The following is a 14,637-nucleotide window of genomic DNA, read 5'->3' as shown; positions in this document are numbered from 1 at the left end:
AGTTCTTAAGAGGGTTTCTCAAAAGCATGAATTGTTGCTTCTTCAAGATTTACCCATAATATTTTGCATGTTCTTCTGGGACTCTTTCCATTATGTTAGTGTGTGTGATAAGAGCTTCTCTGGCTAATAAGTAGTCAGAAGACATTTTCTGCACATCCATCATGAGCTGTGTTTAACCTTGCTGCTCAATGGAAATGTGTTGCCTTCTTCATTCAGACTACTAGTCTGCAACAGATTGACCATAGGGCGCTTTTTCTGTTCTACAAGAGAAGAGTTTTTGTGAGCCAATTACCTTAAAATCAAATCCAACTGGTGCCAATTTAAGACTGAGTTTTTATTCTCAGAATCCAAACGTAACCTTACTTCAGAAATTTAGAGAGCTGTAGCAGAAAGTTAAGAAAATGAACAGCGCTAATCTATCTCAAGATCAAACCTATCAGGGCTCTTCCTTTATTTTCCAATGTCAGTCTGCACATGGTTACTGTACTGGATGTGATATGCAGTTAACTTCTTCAAGCCGGCTTATCTGGGGAGGATTTCAGACTAGGAAAGCATGCTTGCTCTTACCTTTTCATTCTTGTTTGGTTATTTACTGGATATTTATTCAAGCCTTTAAGTGGAATGGATGTGTGCAATTTATTATGGCCTTTTGAGATTAGTTTCAACATTAATTAATCTCTCTGGGCTGGGTGTCCCTCTGTATTCCTGAAGCGTTTGCTTGCTGCCTGTGTATGCATGCAGATGTTCCCCTTAAGATTTTCCACTGTCTGAGAGTGAGGTCTAGCTAGATGCAGCAGCCTGTTCATATCCTGCTCCACAAATGACACAAGTTACTAGCAGGTACAGTTGTAACTGTGAGACAGCAATATCCTTTAACTCTTCTTAAGTTTCTCTGTGTGAAACAGTTCATCTAAGAGTCAATACTCTCTTCTTGCATGTTTCAGTTCTGTAATTTGTAAGGCTAAAGTTGTTTTCTTAGTCCAGAAAACAACTGTTAGAGCTACTGAAGTGTAACTTATTGCCTGTATACTGCTATTCAGTGCAGCACCGTAACAGGATGTCTACGCAGTCTGAGTGAGCAGACCTGAAATTAGATGTGAAAAAGCTAAGTAATCTTTTTGGAGAAAAAATGTTTTTTATTCACTTTCTATAGAAACATATGGAAAGAGAAAATATATCACCATTGCTGAAAGCTTGAATATATGTCCCTAAATTGTACTTTCATCTTTCAAATGAAAACAGATATCTTGCCTATTTCTGTGGCCAAAGGAGGAGAAGTGCAGTTTTTTCTTCTGAAAAATTTGGAATAAATGTAGAATGTCTGGAAAAGCAGCAAATAAAAGGGTAAGAAAATAGTTTCAATGCTTTTTGTGTGGGAGGGAAGTGGAATCATGGTGTGTTTTAAATGTTTATTAAGTGAAAGCTTTCTGTTAAAGGCTACACAAAAAAAATATTTAAAACATGTTTAAAAGCATATTGTTGCAGTTAATACTAGTGGAAGTCACAACAAAACTTACCTGCAGCCTTCTTTTATTGCCTTTGTTATTCCAGAGGGGTTTATTAGTCAAGAATTGTATTCTTAAATATTCTAAAGGAAGAAGAGGAGGGAACAAACATGATTCTTAAAACAACTTGTTTTCTTGATGTTGCATTGCATGATCAGGGATTCTTAGCTTATAGCCTGCAGTATTGTTATCTGTCGGTGGTTAAACTAGATGGAGAGATGGTTCAGATTAAGCATCATTATTTTGTACATAAAGTTGAACTGTTACATAGCATTTCTCCTTTGACTCTTCAGAGTTAGCCTGTTATTCATTAAATTCCCTATACTCTCTGCATTATAATTTGCTTTAAAAGCAGGGCTTTTTGTTTTGCTTTAAGCTTACCTTTCTAAACATGATGGGCCTCTTCCCCCCTGAATTAGTAGCAATCAGTGGCTAAAATTATCTTTAGGCCTATTTGTATCATAGTAATTTTTTTGTTGGTAAGTAAGGCGAGTAGAGAGAGAGTTCTGCTGCTAGAGAACTGATCTTAAAAGCAAGACTGCGTAGTTAAAAATGATTAAATAAAGCCCATACATAGTTAGGTATCACCTGATGCATCAATGGAATCGTTCTGTTTTCCAAGGTAAACTGAAAGCCAGCAAAGTAGTTTAACTGAACATAAAATATTCCTTACCAGCTACAGTCCCAATCCAGGCAGTAAGTCTATCAAAAATTAAGTGTGACAACTACAAACAACAGAATATATAAACTTCTAAAGAGTTCATGTTTATTCCACTTCCTCTTTTTCTGTGAGTTTTTACTAGAAGGTAAATACTTCTTTAATAAAAATGTTGTTAGGATTGCAATTATATTTAACTTAAACTGTACACTATTGAAATGCTGAGTACGTTAACCATAAATATAACGTTTAATTACAGTTTGTCAGCAAAGGGAGACAAGAAAATAGTTTTGCTTTTGTTCTTCCTTCCCTTCTTCCTCAGATTTGTGAGTCTGTACTTCCAGACAGAATCTTTACAGACAGAAAATTCTGAATATGGCTTGACTTGATCTTGGCAGTGTTTCTAATGAGTGTCCCGTGGACTGTATCGAGGTCAGGGGGTTCTACTCTAGCACTGAGGAGCAGAACCCTGAGCAGCAAGCTGATATCAGTGAAAACATTTCTTCATTGTTCTCTTTAAAAGAGCAACAGAAAATGAGTGAGTTTTCTGGACTTGCAAGTAACCATAGCCAGATGATTGCTGAAGATTCTGAAATTCAGCCAAAACCTGAACACTCTCCTGAAGTTCTTCAGGAAGATATTGAGATGAGCAGTGGATCCAGTGGAAACGACTTCAGTGGAAATGAGACAAATGAAAACTACTCCAGTGGACATGATTCTCATGGCCATGAGTCTGATGAAAATGGGAAAGATTCAGCAATGCTTATGGAATCTTCAGACTGTCACAAAAGGTAGTAGTTAGTATTGAATTAAGTTCACTTTTTTCTCACAGAAGGCTTTTACTATTTGAATCTAATTTGAATTACTTTATCAAATGCAGTGTTTCATAGGGCAAACTTAATCTATGTGTTTGTTTTTTTTTCCCCTCATCATTGCTTCTTTGGCTTTATTTATACATTCTTTTGGTAAACCAACTCCTGTAATTGCATAGTAAAAAGTGTCAGTCTTTTCTTAATAGTCAGAGTGGATCTGTGCTATTTTCATCTTTGAAGTAAAAGCACGGTACACAGTTGAAATACAGAGCAAGAGGTACCTTCTTAAATGTGTAGCAGGTATAGTTTCCATACTTCTTGTACTAAGTAGACTTTTAAAGTTTGACTTTTGTTCTAGACAGTCATAACTAAGCAACTGTAAAACTAAAATGAAATAACTTTTATGTTTGCCAATCTTAATCTCTTTGCCTTTCCTTGTTTTAGTTCAAGCTCAAATGCATTTAGTCTGATGATTGCAAACTCTGAACATAATCAGTCTAGCAGTGGATGCAGGTAAATGTACATATATTTTCAGTAATTTGCTTGTGTGTGATAACAGTTGCTGAAAACTAAATAAGATGGGTGGTTGTTGATGTTGTTTTGTGTGTTGATGTTGCTTTGGCTAAAATTGGAGTACACATAGGAGATGATGTCCTGTCTTTGATTCTCTTCCTTTCTGCAATCAGCAGCATGTCCTCCTAACCACTTGATCAAATTAGAGCTTTTTGTAGCTGTTCCACACAAGTTGTGTGATGACTTGCAAAGTTTCTTAGCTTTTTTTTTTTTTTTTGACTTGGTAGCTTAGCCTCTGTTTTATTTTTGTGGTTCACTTCAAGTGTGGATTTTTTATTTTATTTTATTTTTTGAGACTTTTCTTGGATTTTTCTGCTCTTCAGATTTTAGTCTGAAGCCCTTGCCTGGAAACAGCCTAGTAATATTTTAAAATTGGAGTTTACTCATTGAGTTGGATATGTTTTGGTGTCCAGCAGGCATACAGTTCTGCCTCTCCTGTGTTCCATTCACCAGGATTCAAGCCTTAAGCCTATAAAGACAGACCAACATCAGCTGCAGGAATGCAGTATGAACTTTGTATCTGATCTTGATAGCCTTGAGAAACCTGGTGTCATTGAAGGCTCCAATTTAGACACTTCAGAGTGCCCTGCTGTAATTGAGGATTTTTGGTTTCTTGTTTGTTTTAAGTCAGCCTTTGATCAGGAGACCAAAACCTGATCTTTGGCAGATGAAGTTGGGCAGCTTTAGCATACTGATGTTAAGATACCCATACATATCTACCTACCTGAAAGTTTTCTGCCTGATACAGATCCTGAAGACATGATAAATGAAAAATACTCCTTTGCATCATTTGGTGTGCGCTGAACATAGTGCCTGCTTTGTGGACACAAGGAAATCAAGTTCCATGCTTTATCTTTGTGTGGAAATTGTGTTCTGGGGTTCACTTTTTAGCTCAACATCAAGAACAGAGTGAACCAAAACCATTTCTTAATTTTCCTTTCCTGTTGACTCAATTTTCTTGTTCTTTAAACAAAAGCAGCAATCTTCATTAATAACTCTTTGCTCAGTAATCCAGATGGTACAGTATTTCCCCCACTGCCAGTCACAGTTGCATTCAGAGCACAATCATCTTTGGTCTTTTTGGAATGGGAAATGGATGACCTCAGTTGACTGAGCATGCCTAGAGATGGCCTTGAAAGTGATGTCTACAATAGACTGACAAGCTGTAGGTTTAGCTTTTGATTCAGACACTACTGGGCTTTGGATTCAGTGTTTGTTACCATGTAACTACCTTTTGGACTGTGCGCATAAAGCAAATGGAAAGTTCTTATTTTTGTAGAATTTGCTGATTCTGTATTCTGCTAGTCAAACCTTCTCAGTGGCTGGCTACTGATGCTGCAGCTCTTTAGAAAAACATTTTTGAATTCCATAATTGATTTCCCGAGATCAGCCTTCTGCATTTGTTACTGCTAGAGGCCAATTTGGAAGTTTTTCTGGCAGAAGTGTTCTTGACCACTTCTATGAAGCAGGCCCAGAGGATACAAAAACAGCAGTATGCTTTATTATTTCACAGTCTCTCCCTTTCTCTTCATCCTTGTTAGCATAGACTGTTCTTCTATTGTAAGGGCCCTGTTAAACTGCATCAATCTAATACTGTCAAGCCATACTATACATGTGATTTTAGTGTATAGGTGAATATTAAGTTTCCCAAGGGAGTATAACATTCTCTTGTCCTTTGCCTTTATTTCTCAGTATAAAATAGTCAGTGAGTAACTGTACTATATGCTTATCATAATGTTATGGTGCAGCAAGAACTATGACCATATATTCTAGTGCCAGCAGATTTTTACCTTCTAAGCATTGAGGGTGAAGTATACCCCAAACCTGTCAGATGAGTTGATCTACCTGAAGAACTTCTTAAATTTCTCAGGGGAAAAAAAGAAAATCTGAAATCCTCTTGAAAGTTTCCTGGAAGTTGAGGACACTTATTGAATACTTCAGAAAGGGTAGTGCAGTTGCCAGTATCACTGTTTCTACAGTCATCCTTAGGGTAACTCCATGGAGAGTGCCAGCCATGGCAGCTGTGTGGTAGTAGAAGACCTTCCTTTTCATGAGAATAAACTGATTCTTAGGGAGACTTAAGAAAAGGTCTGAAATCCTCTAAATTGTTGTGACTAATTAATTTTAAAATTTCTTTTAATGACAAAGATGAGGTGATATATATATATATATGTATATATTTAAACTGTTTTCTGCCCACTTGTCACCCATCTTTGTCATCCTCTCCATCCCTTCTCTTCCTTCCTTTTCCTTTTTGATTTTTATCATCATTCTTAAATAATGATAACAGGGATTGCAAAGGAAGGCAATTTTCTAGCGTTAGCACTGATTATTGCTGTAGCTTGACCTTCTGCATTGAGACAACACTTTTGAGCATGCAACTGAGAAATGTTAATATCTGTCTCCAGCTGCCTCCTCTGATTCTTCACCCTTCATATTTACAAAGCCTTCCTTATGTTACTTAATGTATTGCCATGCTTAACTGGAATACATTGTTCCAAGCATTTCTCCATTTGTTTTGTTAACTTGATGCTCTCCCACTGCCATTCCCTTTTCAGGGACCTTTCCTATGAGAACCTGCTCGAACAGGAGGTGAAGACTTGAGTGGACCTCCTGCTTCTCTACTTTGAAGTCCATGAACATTTCTGAGAGTTTGAATTTTAAAGGAACTAAGGGATATACCACAAAAAAAAAAAAGGGGAAGGGAGACTGGTGCAAAAAAAAGTTCACTGGTGCTTGGGTGTATATATGTATATAGACAGACTGTTTCACATACAGGCAGTCTATATTTTACAATAAAATTTCTGGTTGTGGTAAATATTCCATTTGAGGCCATTGTAGCTAATTTAAGAATTACTACGAGTTTTGAATGTTGTTGCTAAGTAATAGAAAAGTTTAATGTGGCTAATTGCGCAAATTTGAGTGTGTGTTGATTGTCAGTGTATTTGAGTTTCTGTGAGGATGATGCGTTACTTCAAGCATCCAAGTAACATTTTATTATTTGTCTTTAATCTTACAGCAGTGAGCAGTCTACTAAAGCCAAAACACAAAAGGAATTGCTGAAGACATTACAAGAGCTGAAAGCTCACCTTCCTGCTGAAAAGAGAATTAAAGGCAAATCTAGTGTCCTCACAACATTGAAATATGCCCTTAAAAGCATTAAACAAGTTAAAGGTAATCAAGTATGATACTGCTTAAATAAAAGTGATCTGGGTAAAATTAAATATTTAAATAGGAATTTAAATGTTTGTCTCTATGAAGCAGAGTTTATTATGTTTCAGAACCTCAGTAAGCAAGAATTTGCATGGTCTTCTCATTTATTGACCCTTAACACGAGTTTGCTTGGGAGTTAAAGCAGCTTTGCCAGATGCTTGGCATTTTACTGGTATTTGTTGTAAATTTGTTTGCATAGTTGTGATTTATCTTCAAATTTCTGAAACTGTCAAACAAGACCAAACTATAATACGATGCATATATGAATATGCTAAAACGGATAAAAGTGCATGGATGAGGAAATTACTGATGAGGAAATTCCACTGTGGAAGAACTCATTTGGGAGAGTACCTGGACTTTCCAACTGCCCATTCTGTGTTTGTGCTAGAAAAAAATCAATTTATTCCAGGCTGTCTACATACTAATGTGATTTTTACTTCTGAATATAAATTATTTAATATTCTTAATGTAGCCAATGAGGAATATTACCAATTGTTGATGATTAATGAATCCCAGCCTTCTGGACTCAATGTGTCATCTTACACGGTGGAAGAAGTTGAGACTATAACCTCAGAATACATCATGAAAAATGCAGTGAGTATGCTGAGACAATTTCACAGTGTATGTCATTACACAATTACACAATGTATGTAAAATGTTTTCTGGAGTAGGAATTCTCAAGCATGCCTCCTTTATACAAGGTAGAAGCTGATGACTAGGCCAATAATCTGAAGCTGGCTGTTGCCTTCCAGTGAGTGTGAAGGAGAAACTTTGAGCACTTAATCTTTTTTTTTCCTGTGAGTTAGGTGGGAAATAAATAGCTTAAACACTTGGTCATAAGAATTGTACCTCATGTTTAGGGGCAATAGTGTGATATATCTGAATATCCATGAGATGTAATGCACTGTGAAATGTGTAAAATAATTAGTTTTCTTAGGATGCTTAAGGGATGCACTTAGAGTGTATCTCATTACAAAGCTTAGTATAGAGACATAGTGAATCATTTGAGCTGTCAGTTGTGTAGGAGCTGAGATGCTTTAACTGTTATTTGTGTTTATGTGACTGAAAAGTGACCGAGGTGCTTGAATTTGTGTGATGCTGAGTCCTCTGCTGTGGTATCTGTGGTCTCTGCAACTGGCACAAGCTTACTCTGTGATCCAGTGGTAATGTCTTCTCCTTTAGATAAGAGCAGCTATGGTGATCAATGTAGGTTTTTAGAAGTAGTCAGAATGAATGTTTTATTTTCCCATAATAATCCTAGAACACTGGAAATGGGAAGTTGACAATAATTCCATCCAAACTTAGAGTGCCTTCCACTATCTTTCCTGAAGATTCTTTCTGAATCTTATGTAGTTCCAAAATTAATAAAATGATGGGTAGGTAGAGGATGTTTCCTAGTTTGAAGTCTTATTTTTCTGTTGAACCTATGAATAACAAAGTTGTCCAGAAGGTGAAACAAATAAAGTAGTCTAGAGTGCAACTTGAACAAAATATCAATTGATCCAAAGCATGAGTTTACAAATACAGTGTTCTGACGACAGCTCTTAGGCTTGTGTACAGTAACAGTGGATAGGGCACTAAAGTTTATGACGCAGGGAACTCTTCTGTGTTGAGCACAAATACAACAAGAAATAATACAAGTGAAGTTTGTGTATGTTTGGGGCTTTTTTTCCCACCTGTCTACTCGTTATTTTTACCAACTGGTTTAGAGCACTTTTTTTTTCATTATGTAGTGGATGAACAAACTAACATAAACAACTCTTCATAAAGCAGCTGTATCTCATAAATGTCAAATATGGCTGTAGCGCAAGTATTATTGTGAAAACAATTCACATAGTTTTAAGTTGTTCCATAAATAGACGTGGTTTAACTGTCTTTATTCTATTTCCTTTTTATTTCAAACGTAATACTTTTATCTTGGTGTCTTGTTTTGTCTTATTGTTTAAACAATAAATACATCGAAGAATGTATTTTAAATTGCCTAATGTTGAGGTTTTTCTTCTTAGGATATGTTTGCTGTAGCTGTTTCTTTGATTACTGGGAAAATTGTGTACATCTCTGATCAAGCTGCTTCTATTCTGCGCTGCAAGAGGAGTTATTTTAAAAATGCCAAATTTGTGGAGTTATTGGCACCTCAGGATGTCAGTGTTTTCTATACTTCTACCACCCCATACAGACTGCCATCTTGGAATATTTGCAGCAGAGCTGGTGAGTGTTCCCAAGAGCAGATATTTCTCTGTTCTTCAGTCATGCTCTTTTTTTTTCTATTTTCTTTTTTAATGTCCTTTCATCTTTTCCTATCACTGCATGAGGGTATAGCACACATGCATTGCTAGAACATCTCTGAACAATATGGCACGTATAACATGCCTTTATGAATCAGTAAAGCCTGTCTGTTGGCTAAAAGTCTTCTGATAGCTATTATTCATTGGTTCCTGGGCTGCTCTCATCCAACTGATGACTGAAATTAAACTAGACATTCATGCTGAAAGTGGATTTGTCTTCCACAATTTTCTTGCAATCAAATGACCAGAGGTGGTTTTTTCTGTTTGTTTGTTTAATTTTTTTTTTCTTTAGATAAAAGAAAGATAATATTCTGCCTTATTTCTAAAATGGTTATGATTTGTATACGGGCCACCTTAATTACTATATAGAAAGATGTACTACAGCTAATATTGTTGAGCACTTAGCAAATATAATTTGTGTATCTGTTCTTTTAGCCATAGGAAAATGATGTCAGACATGTTAATATTGAAGGGTTAGATCTCTTAAGTCACTTAGTATTTGTAAGAGGGTTGTTTTACTTGTGCAGTGACAGCTGTTAGGAACTGAAAGATATCTGCCAACTATTTTAAGCAAACACTTGTATTTCAGGTTCTGCTCTAAATGTTTGAAATTCCAACCCCTGTAGACTAAGTCTATGAAGTTAAGTCAGAATGTGAACTGTATTAAATTTGAGGAAACAATTAACAACAAAGTAATGTGTACACTAAATAGATCAGAAAGGACCTTTTGAAGTCTCTGGTCCAACCTCTGGCCCAAAAAAGGTTCAGTATTGACCATTTGATCCTGATTGTTCACATTCCTCACCTACGTAACTTACTGATTTTTTTTTTTTCTACATTTTTTTTTTTTTAATGTTTGTGTATAGTTTCGTATATCCAAAATGCAGTTTAAATAGATGTACTTTATCTTGTGTACCAACATCCACATCTTATTTTATAAATGGAAATATTGCACAGTGAGGTCTCTGAAAGACCAGAGTGTGCCTTGCAAATCAGTCTGTGGCCAGTTTTTCAAAAGGAGGGAAGGAGACTTCAAAGGAGAAGGGAGAAAAGCTGTGAGAGATGCCTGGTTTTGCTGGGCAGGTGGAGGTTGGCAAACGTATTTGATGCTCTGACTGTCCTTTTTAGGAAAGAAGTCCAGCCTGGAGGGGTCGTGGAAACTCACTTTTTTGGTTAATGCTGCAAGTTAGTGAAAAAGTTGATAAGTGAACAGTTCAGACCAAAGAACTGTTTAGATATGTTTGTGCCATAAGGTTTACTAAACAAGCAGCTGTGATTCACGTGCCAGCCTCAGAAAAGCATAAAATCAAAGGCTTTTGGGAACCTAAAACATTTGGAGGGATACAGGCTACATCCCTTTTATAGTTATTGTATTTAACATCATAATGTCATAGTAATTTGTAACTTTTTATAAAATGTTTAATAATTTCAGAGTCTTCCACCCAGGACTGCATGGAAGAGAAATCATTTTTCTGTCGCATCAGGTAAGACAAAGTTATAACAGACTCAGTGTTATGAAACCATGCATTACAAAGTATCTGACCTTTATAAGAATCACATAGTTTAAAGTTTCTTGTTATTCCATAATGTGAATTTAAGGCCAAGCACATGCTTGTCATCTAGCTGTTGCTGAAGCTATGCAGAGAACTGCTAAGTGGTTGCAGGAAGTTACACCTTAGAAGTTAATCAGTCTGAATATTGACCTTTGTACCCTAAATAGTGCTGATATGATATCTTTCACAGCTGTGGAGAAAGCCTTCATTTTGTGTTAGCTGAATTGTTGTGCTCAGCACCTGCTACAGATTCTTTCATTCTGTAAGAGTAATGGCAAATTATATCTATCTCAAATGCCCAGTAAAGATAGATGAGGGTAACTTTGTCTTTTTTGCCGTCAATAGATGCTACGGTTCTTTTGGTTTTCTTTTTGCTATCTGTTGCCTCTCAGGTCCCACATTTTCTTCTTCCAGAAATGCTACTAATTACTTAATTCTGGAGTAAATAAATACCTGATAATTAAGGTATTAGTATATTTTAAACAAACTCCAAAAAGTTGGAGTGGGTGTTTTTGTAGATGCCTTTTCTTCCAAATAACACTGATACCAGAAGCTTTTACTTTATAAATCCATACTGCTATAACCTCCATTACTAACATGTATGTGTGTGTGTATGTGTATATATATATATATATATATATATATATATATATATATATATATATATATATATATATACACATACATACATATTTTATCACTAGGTATTGTTTTTATTCTTATTCTTTGGTTTCTTTTTAAGTCAGAAACTGCAATTATAGGTAAAACTTCTGAGACTTTGTTCTTTTTTAAATCAGGATAAATACCAAGTAAAATAATGTATTTAATTATTAACTGAAGAGTTACAACAGTCTTCATAAAATAAAACTATATTAATCTCTCTGAAGGTTAAAATGATGATTAATATCAGATTGAGATTATTGGATCAATAAAATCTATCGTAAGAGGTAGACTTTTCTTTTTCCATGCAGTTTCCATTTAAAGCAGCTATGGGTCTTATTTTAAGCAGTAAAGATGACAATGAATGCTTTATTGCAGTCAATATGCAGTCAATAGTCATGCTTCAGGATCTATTATAAGGTTCTTTTGTAACTAAGGAAATTACAGTAGATAAAATTTTGTTCAGTGTGAGATGAGTCTGTGCAAATAACAATCTCTGTGTAATTATTAGTGCAGGAAAAGAGCGTGAAAATGAGATTTGCTATCACCCATTTCGGATGACTCCTTACCTTATCAAAGTACAAGATCCAGAAGTAGCAGAGGACCAACTTTGTTGTGTGCTGCTTGCAGAAAAAGTGCATTCTGGTTATGAAGGTAATCATTTCAATGGACAGATAGTTGTTTTGTTTTGTGAAATCTAGAATTGTTTAGTATTTTGCTACAGGAACTTCTCTGCAGTTTAGCACAACTGAATTTCAGCCTAAGAAATTTACGTGTTTAAATTCCATCAGTGATCTCATAAAAGTGCACTATAATTGGTTCTGTTCTCTGCCCTTGTTTGGAGGCTGTGACATAACTTGCTTCCCTGTATGCACTTAAGCAGATTTTTTGATTTTACTCAGCATTTGATTGAAACATGCAGTTTTAAGTAACATGTGTATGCACAATATATTCGTTAATCTGCTTTCATTTTTCTTTCAGCACCCAGAATTCCTCCAGACAAAAGAATTTTTACAACAACACACACACCAACCTGTTTGTTCCAGGATGTAGATGAGAGGTAAGTTAGTTAATTAAAGAAATAAAGTATGAAATCACTTCACACTGTGGTCTTGAAGTGGGAAAACTGTTTTTTGCCTGGAAAATAAACTCAAAGAATGGAATCCAAGGACAGGGAAATTCCTGTGTCAGAAAGCACTACCTGAATGAGCCTTCTATTTATTTTATTTATATATATATATTTATTTTAAATCTATAGAATGTAACATTACATCATTTTGAATGAACAAAAAACAACCAAGAAAAACATCAAACATTCTATGTTCATGATTAAACAACTCAGGTTCTACTGGCTGAATCTTTTGTGTTGCTTTGATGGTCATGGAAGCTGATGATAGTTCATGTCAAACTATCAATATAGCCAGATGTGATGCATGTGAATTTGTCATTCACAGAGGCTCAGGAATTAAGATGTAAAGCAAACTTTCCTTTAGTTTTCTGGACAGTTTTGTCTATTACCTTTTGGAGGGTGTGGATGACAGAAATTGGAAGTCTATGAAGAATGGAAGATACTACTTTGAAAAAGAGTTGAAGGCATAGGAGGCTGAAGTGTTGTCAATATTCTAAAGCTTTTAAGGAAAGGGATGTGCTTTGAAATATCGTATCTTATAAGAATGTAAGGGTAAATTTGCTTGTTCCTGAGTAGAAAACACAGGCTTTCTTTTCCCTTCCTTTTGCTTTCTCTTTCCCTTGTTTTACATGGGACTTTCTTTGTGACAGTGTGGGGTTTTATTCTATTTTCTTTTCTTAGTGAGAACTGAGTTGGCTACCATAAAAGCATCTCAGAACGGGGATTGATTCCTCATTCCTGAAAGCTCAATAAATTCAATAAGTGATTTCATCTCATCAGTAGAAGAAGTTACTCTGCAGGAATGCCAGAACATTAATTTCGGTTATTCTAATAAATAAGCTTGTTTCCTTGCAGAGTTAAACTCACAACCTGCATGTGAAAAAGTTTTCTTGTACCCTGGTCAACTGCCCTGCTTGGTTCAGCTACAGTAATCCTGTGTGATCCTTAGCCTTGGCAAGCAGCCCATAGATCGGGGGTACTATTTACTTTCATGAGAGTTTTATAAGATTAAATTTTATTAATGCTCTTTTAAAATTAGGGTAAGTACTCAGCCTGTAGAGCTAGGCAGCATAGAAAAGACAGAACTAGTGTAGCAGACTCCTTGACTTTGGTCTGAGCATTGTTTTGTAATGTTAGAAGCAAATTAAAAACAAAAAACAGACAAACAAAAAAGACCAATAAAACAGCACTGTTCAAAGAGTATTACTACTAAGCTGGCACTACTATTTCCCGAAAGTTAAATTTTAAAATAGAGGAAAAGGAGTAAATAAAGCTTAAATGGAAACATTTTAAAGGTTAAGTAAGCATTTATTTCACTTGATTTATCTAAATAAGTGTTTTTCTTTGTTTTTCTTTCCCCAGAGCTGTACCTCTGTTGGGATACCTACCTCAGGACTTAATAGGAACACCGGTTTTGGTGCATCTTCATCCAAATGACAGACCCTTAATGCTAGCAATTCACAAAAAAAGTATGTAATCTATTTGCTGTGGAAGAAATACCTTTTTTTTCCCTGAAAGTTAAAAGTGACGTCTGAAAAGGCCTAAGCAAATATTAGATTACATTTTTACCTTCAAGAATTAGATACTGAAGTATTTCTGTACTCTACAACTTGATTCTTAATGCAAAATGAGGAAATGGAGTATTTTCTTATGGTCGCTTTTGAGGTGAAGCATGTCTGCTGTAAGCAAATTCGTATGTGAATATTTCATACATAAAGAAAATTGTCCTGAGAGTGCAATGATAAAAGATGTCATACTTTAATGTGTAGTCTTCCTCACTTCATAAACAGTCCATGAGAAAAAAGTGAGCCATTCTTGCAATGTCTAACTATGAAAATGTGAATTTGTCTCTTCAATCATCTTAAATTCTGAATTGTTAATTAGAAGTGCAAATATTAAACTGATGTTTTTTTGAATCATTCTTTACAGTACTTCAATATGGAGGACAGCCTTTTGACTATTCACCCATCAGGTTTTGCACTAGAAATGGAGATTATATAACCATGGACACTAGCTGGTCCAGTTTCATCAATCCTTGGAGTCGAAAGGTTTCATTTATCATTGGAAGACACAAAGTTAGGACGTAAGTCAATAGTCATGATATTTTTTCCCCTCCAGCTTATTTAGGGATTCTTAAAGAAAAACCTTAGAGGTTTTAGAGAGGGGAAAAATTTCCCCTCAACGTGAGTTGTTTCTTCCTCATATTTGGGTTAATGATGTAGTAGCTGCTTTAAATAAAGGAAGTTTGA

At 35.5% G+C, this 14,637-nt stretch overlaps 1 protein-coding gene across 2 annotated transcripts in view; it reads left to right on the top strand.

The window, feature by feature from the left end:
- Positions 1-14,637, top strand: part of PER2 (period circadian regulator 2) — a 39,973-nt gene that overhangs the window by 11,729 nt on the left and 13,607 nt on the right. Inside the window, exons 5-15 of one of the 2 annotated variants that reach the window (XM_072344997.1) lie at positions 1,243-1,344; positions 2,486-2,954; positions 3,420-3,488; positions 6,568-6,722; positions 7,234-7,355; positions 8,768-8,969; positions 10,479-10,530; positions 11,771-11,913; positions 12,241-12,319; positions 13,751-13,857; positions 14,318-14,471. In XM_072344997.1, coding sequence (XP_072201098.1) covers positions 2,698-2,954; positions 3,420-3,488; positions 6,568-6,722; positions 7,234-7,355; positions 8,768-8,969; positions 10,479-10,530; positions 11,771-11,913; positions 12,241-12,319; positions 13,751-13,857; positions 14,318-14,471 — 1,340 coding nt within the window. In that variant the 5' untranslated portion in view covers positions 1,243-1,344; positions 2,486-2,697. The remainder of the gene's footprint in view (positions 1-1,242; positions 1,345-2,485; positions 2,955-3,419; positions 3,489-6,567; positions 6,723-7,233; positions 7,356-8,767; positions 8,970-10,478; positions 10,531-11,770; positions 11,914-12,240; positions 12,320-13,750; positions 13,858-14,317; positions 14,472-14,637) is intronic. The other variant, XM_072344998.1, reaches the window with a different exon arrangement.

Source organism: Excalfactoria chinensis, chromosome 9, assembly GCF_039878825.1.
Source record: "Excalfactoria chinensis isolate bCotChi1 chromosome 9, bCotChi1.hap2, whole genome shotgun sequence".
NCBI classification, from domain to species: domain Eukaryota; kingdom Metazoa; phylum Chordata; class Aves; order Galliformes; family Phasianidae; genus Excalfactoria; species Excalfactoria chinensis.
Note: the sequence above shows the minus strand (reverse complement) of the source record. Positions and strands in the feature narration are given on the sequence as shown.